Below are 5930 nucleotides of genomic sequence, written 5' to 3' on the forward strand. Positions count from 1 at the left end.
AAATCCAACGGTGAAAACGGTTTGAGATTTGGACGCACGGTTTAAGAGATAAAATATTTTGAATAAACGGATTTACGAAAAAGGGAAAACCCAGGTTGCGACAAGTGGCGCGCTGCATGTGCGCCACTTGTCGCAACCTAAGGAGTTGGAGCGAATTGTTTTTTGCTTTTTGTGGTCAATCCTTTGCTATGTGGCTCGTACATTATTAAACATGTACGTATGTATGTGACCCACATTTCAGAATGATTAAATATGTACTCCCTTCGTTTTTAAATATAAGTTGTTTTAGACATTTTAAATGAATTACGACATACGAATGTATGTAGACTTATTTTAGAATATAAATTCACTCATTTTGCTTCGTATATAGTCACTTGTTTGAATCTCTAAAAAGACTTACATTTAAGAATGGAGAGAGTACGTATGTATTAGTATAAATTAGACCATGTATATATGTGACCTACATTTCATATTAATCGGGCAGCCCATCGAGTAACCCATGGGCGTAAACCTATGCCCATACCCTACCCACAACTAACCGGGTTATTCCGCGTTCATGGGTGTACATAAAGACCCATACCCTAGCCATTCGGGTCGGATGCCATGGGCATGCGTACCCATGGGTCGAATTGCCGGGTTGACTTAGGAGTACATAGATGAACTGAAACAGACACAATTAGAACTGTTGAAGCCCACCCAATGTCCCAATCCCATCCAGGTCCAGCCCACGCGCACGTAACAGGCCGACAGCCCTCAAGGCCTCGACTGCTCCTTCTCCTGCACCTATAAAAAAAGCTGCTCTCCTGCAGTCCTGCAGCTGCAGTTTCTCAAAAAAAAAAATGCTCCCCTGCTGTATTTCTCAAGAAAGAAAAAACTGCTCTGCATCTGCAGCCGACGGGGGCGGCGGCGGACGCCAGATGGCACCTGCAGGCTGCTCGCCAAGTGGTGGCGGCAGCGCGGCAAGCAAGCAAGCAGCCTACGCCGGCGGCCGGTCCCAGGACCTCTAGGCGACGGCCGTATTCCTCCTCTGTCGTCGCCACTTCCAAGTTGCAAGGTATCCCGTATTCCCCTTGCATCCAGCAATTTTGGTATGTTCCTAGTGCTCGGTTGGATCTCATCCATCTTATATGACTATGTCCTCTTCTTTGACACCCTAGTAGGTCTAAAAAGAATTCCGTCTAGTTTGGATGCTTTGTCAATTTGGTGGATGATGACTAGGGTAGCTGATGGATTAGATCAGTGTAAATCCAGGAACTACTGCTCATTTGTGTCTGGTAGAATATTGAGTCTGTAATACAAAAAGATTAGTCATAGATTGGTGGTGGTTGGCCACCTCAAGTTAATGGGAGAGGAAAGGGGATGAGTGGTCTTGTCTTTTCCTTGTATTATTTGATAAAATTCATAACGAAAATGTTTGATGAAATTCTAGAAGGAATCTGATTTTTTTAAACTATTATCGATATATTGCCGCAATGATACTTTGCTACTGTTATCGATATATGGTCATTGAGTCATTGATGTTGCTAGCTTACTGCACATTTGTTGTCCTATATATTATATAGGCTTCGTCGGTATGGGGAACCTAGCTGAGAGCATCGCATGTGGCGTGGCGGCGTCGGGTATCCTCTCGGCCTCCGCCATCCGCACCACGGTCCACCGCCACCCTGAGCGCTGCGCCGCCTTCGCCTCCCTTGGCGCCACCATCCTCGCCTCCAACGCCCAGGTCAGTCTATTCCCCCCATCTGATTGAGACCCTGCCTCCATATGCTCGAAGCAGCGAAGTATCTCTGTCCATCACGTGTTTAAGCTTGACAAACACTCCGTTTTTTTCTCTTCTCATCGTAGGTTGTCGAGGACAGTGATGTGATCGTCATCTCTATCAAGCCTCAGATTGGTAAGCGTACTAGGTAGTATTGTTAGCCCCTGAAGGCAATCAATCACTGATGCATCTCGCAAACTTTTGTTCTCGAGATAGTATTTGCTAGTCCATGAAAGCAACCACTGATGCCCCAGATTTATAATAACTCTGGCTTTTGTTTTGCGCACTTATGAATTACCCACATATGAAATTGCAGTGAAGAAGGTTCTGGTTGAGCTCAAGCCCTTGCTGTCTGAAGAAAAGCTTCTGGTGTCCATTACTGCTGCTATTAAAAATGAAAGATTTACAGGTTGGCCAGTGTATTCAGGGTTTACTGAACTTCTGAAACTTAAATTTTGGTAAAATCACCCTCCATCAAAATTGTATAAGTTGAGCGATGCACCATTTTTTTCCATAAGAATAAGACCGACACTTAAGCCGCAGTATGTCAACATACATCACCATTTCCATTTTCGTTCTTTCTCTTTTAATTACAGGATCAGTTATCTCAACAACTGAGTGTTGAGCGATGCACCATTATCTCCCCATAATAAGAATATGCCGACCACTCCCTCGGCCACATCGCTACTAGGAAAAGGCCTACTAATACCGCATCAGTTTTGTCTATTAATGGCGCACTACTGGTGATACTAATGGCTTAATCTTGGGTCACTATGGCTTAATCTCAAGTCAATATGCTTAATCTCAGGTCAAATCGCACTCTGTGGTCAAACTTCCCGAAAGGTCACCCATCCTCACACTACTCCTGCCCAAGCACGCTTAACTTCAGAGCTCTATCCAACCCCAACACCAGCTCACTTCACAGACACTTGTTGATATGTCTAGCATATCAATCCTATTAAACCTTATTAATGTTTAGGACTTTGTTCATGTTCATGAGTGTGATGAAATTTTGAAAAAATATTTCAAACTTCCGTTCATATTACGTATCATATTTTGAAAAAAAATCCCGAAAAAAATGAAACTATTTTTTTCTGTTACTAGTGACGCACCTAGCATACGGTGCGCCACTAGTAAGTTTGAATTTTTTTATTTTTTTTCCTTCTAGATCTTAAAAGCCCCGTAACTTTTTTTCTGTTAAATTCGGATGTAACTTTTCGAGTAGATGATTTTTCATATAGAAACTTTTTAATCCGAGTTCGTATGCAAATGTTATGCCCATTTTACAAATTTTAAAAAGATTTTGCAAATAAAGTCGAAATTCATATTTGTAAATTTTCCCAACAACTAGACCACATATCACATGGGAAAGTTAAAACAACAACAACAACAACAAAGCCTTTAGTCCCAAACAAGTTGGGGTAGGCTAGAGGTGAAACCCATAAGATCTCGCAACCAACTCATGGCTCTGGCACATGGATAACAAGCTTCCACGCACCCCTGTCCATAGCTAGCTCTTTGGTGATACTCCAATCCTTCAGGTCTCTCTTAACGGACTCCTCCCATGTCAAATTCGGTCTACCCCGCCCTCTCTTAACATTCTTCGCACGCTTTAGCCGTCCGCTATGCACTGGAGCTTCTGGAGGCCTGCGCTGAATATGCCCAAACCATCTCAGACGATGTTGGACAAGCTTCTCCTCAATTGGTGCTACCCCAACTCTATCTCGTATATCATCATTCCGGACTCGATCCTTCCTCGTGTGGCCACACATCCATCTCAACATACGCATCTCCGCCACACCTAACTGTTGAACATGTCGCCTTTTAGTCGGCCAACACTCCGCGCCATACAACATTGCGGGTCGAACCGCCGTCCTGTAGAATTTGCCTTTTAGCTTTTGTGGCACTCTCTTGTCACAGAGAATGCCAGAAGCTTGGCGCCACTTCATCCATCCGGCTTTGATTCGATGGTTCACATCTTCATCAATACCCTCATCCTCCTGCAACATTGACCCCAAATACCGAAAGGTGTCCTTCCGAGGTACCACCTGTCCATCAAGGCTAACCTCCTCCTCCTCACATGGGAAACTTATTTTCTTTTATTTTTTTACATTCTCATCATTTTCTTTTATTTTTTTTAAAACTGAAAAGGCGATCCATGGGGAGGTGGGGAGGGGGGGTGCATGCGAGGGAATTTTTGGGCCAAGTTAGTAATGGCGCACCGTGGGAGTGGTGCGCCATTACTAGTTTAATGGCGCACCACTCCCATGGTGCGCCATTACTAGTTTTCAAAAAATATTAAAAAAAGTTGAAAAAAATTACTAGTGGCGCACCGTGGATGTGGTTTAACTAGTAATGGTGCACTTAATAACAAGTTTTTTTTATTTTTTTCAAAACTACTAATGGCGCACCAGGGGATAGTGCGACATTACTAGTTAAACTTGTAATGGCGCACCACATCCACGGTGCACCATTAGTAAATTATTTTTTTCAAAACTAGTAATGGCGCACTATCCCCTGATGCGCCATTACTAGTTTTGAAAAAAAATTGAATTTTTTTTAAAAATTTACTAATGGCACACCGTTTTTTTTTCAAAACTAGTAATGACGCACCGTGGATGTGGTGCGCCATTACTAGTTTTGAAAAAAAATTAAAAAAATTTTGTTACTAATGGCGCACCGTGGATGTGGTGCGCCATTAGTATTTGGACACTAATGGCGCATCAACACATGGTGTGCCATTAGTATATAGTAGTGGCACACCACATGTCTGGTGCGCCATTAGTATCAATTTCATCTATAGCTTTTTCCTAGTAGTGCATATGTTAACTTGCAATCTATCCATTACACACATATGTAATTTCAAGCTTGTTAACTAATCGCTCTTATGAAGCTATCACTTGAGTAGAATTATGTGGCGTGATACTTTAAAGAAATGTGAACTCTTCTTTGTTCCCGTAACGAGTCTAAGTACATGCTAGGCAGTATGTCCCATGGATTCGCTCCATTGTTATTTTTAATGACTGATTCTAACATGACCTTTCATTCTATTTTCATTCCTCTTTTATTTTTAGTGTCTAATGATATACCAATGTTTACCTAATTGAAATGCCAAGGATTTTGCTTTAAAATCTCCAAGTATCGGTCTGCTTTGTCGATTCATTATTATCTATGATTGTAATTTTTAATTTGTAGCGGTCTTACACGCAACACATTATCTACTTGTAGTATTTTACCAGTGAGGTTTTGATTTTTTTTATCATTGGTAGAAATTCTGTAATGCTAGTAGATTTGCTAAATGGAGATAGTATTACTATGCACTTCCTTCCTGCTTTTCACACTATTGGAATTGTATCTTTCTTGCTGATGTTGTTGCATTTATTTAGTGATGTGCCTCCTAAATGGAGATCATTTGCAGTGGCATGGAAAAGGGGGTTCCCTCTTGGGCTGCCTAAAAAGCATGTTGCTTGGGCAGACCTCTGCTCGGCCTTAGATCCGTCTCCTCGATGAGTACGCCGTGCCCATGGTGATTCTCAAAAGAAAGGATTCCTTGATGGACAGGACATGTGAATGCTTTAGATTTCTGACTTTAGAGACGAGCAGCGGCAGGCGCGCCGCTTGCCTCATCTTTGGTGAGACAGACTTGGCTAGGGCCTTCCACTACTCATTGTCGTCGGAGATGTCAACGATCTCCGTGCCGGGCTCCGGGTAGATGGTTACCTGCTGCAACGCTGGCTCCTCCTCCTCTAGATTGGCGAACATTTCGTTGATCTCCATCTGTCGCTGGCGGAGGAAGCAATGGTTGGCCTCCACCTCCACCTCTGATTGGATGGAGTCAAGGATGGCATGTTGCTCCGCTTTGGACACCTCGAGCTCTGCCAGTGCCTCAGGCATGCCGAAGCCCATAGCCTAATCCGTCTCCTCCTCCTCCTCCAACTCTGCATCTGTCGTGGCCGCGTCCACTTCCTCCACCTCCTCCTCCGGCTTCAGCGAGTCCGAAGTTAGGCCTGCGACGTTTTGAGCTTCGCACCTAGCTCGGATCTGCTCAAGGAACTGTAGTCGGCGTTCCCGCGTGAGCATAGCATAGGTCGTGACCCGGCGACGGGGCATGGCTAGTGGAATGTGAAGGTGAACGACAAGGGGAATGTGGCAGTGGCTAATGGGAAGGGAG

The 5930-nt window shown here is 43.7% G+C and overlaps 1 protein-coding gene across 1 annotated transcript; it reads left to right on the top strand.

Annotated features, from left to right (window-relative positions):
• Positions 1 to 835: 835 nt before the first annotated feature.
• Positions 836 to 5269, top strand: LOC119283813 (pyrroline-5-carboxylate reductase-like). Its single transcript, XM_037563209.1, has 5 exons — positions 836 to 1054; positions 1563 to 1723; positions 1846 to 1894; positions 2076 to 2168; positions 5178 to 5269. Exons 2-5 carry the CDS (start codon positions 1574 to 1576, stop codon positions 5267 to 5269), a joined length of 384 nt encoding a protein of 127 aa, XP_037419106.1. The 5' UTR covers positions 836 to 1054; positions 1563 to 1573.
• Positions 5270 to 5930: the final 661 nt, after the last annotated feature.

The sequence above is a fragment of the Triticum dicoccoides genome, chromosome 4A (genome assembly GCF_002162155.2).
Source record: "Triticum dicoccoides isolate Atlit2015 ecotype Zavitan chromosome 4A, WEW_v2.0, whole genome shotgun sequence".
Lineage (NCBI taxonomy): Eukaryota > Viridiplantae > Streptophyta > Magnoliopsida > Poales > Poaceae > Triticum > Triticum dicoccoides.

Excerpts from the sequence above, each read along its gene's own strand:
- LOC119283813 (XM_037563209.1), top strand. The coding sequence starts at position 1,574 with ATGGGGAACCTAGCTGAGAGCATCGCATGTGGCGTGGCGGCGTCGGGT. Across the intron at positions 1,724-1,845 it reads TCCTCGCCTCCAACGCCCAG|GTTGTCGAGGACAGTGATGT; the intron begins GTCAGTCTATTC and ends TTCTCATCGTAG. Across the intron at positions 2,169-5,177 it reads TAAAAATGAAAGATTTACAG|TGGCATGGAAAAGGGGGTTC; the intron begins GTTGGCCAGTGT and ends GATCATTTGCAG.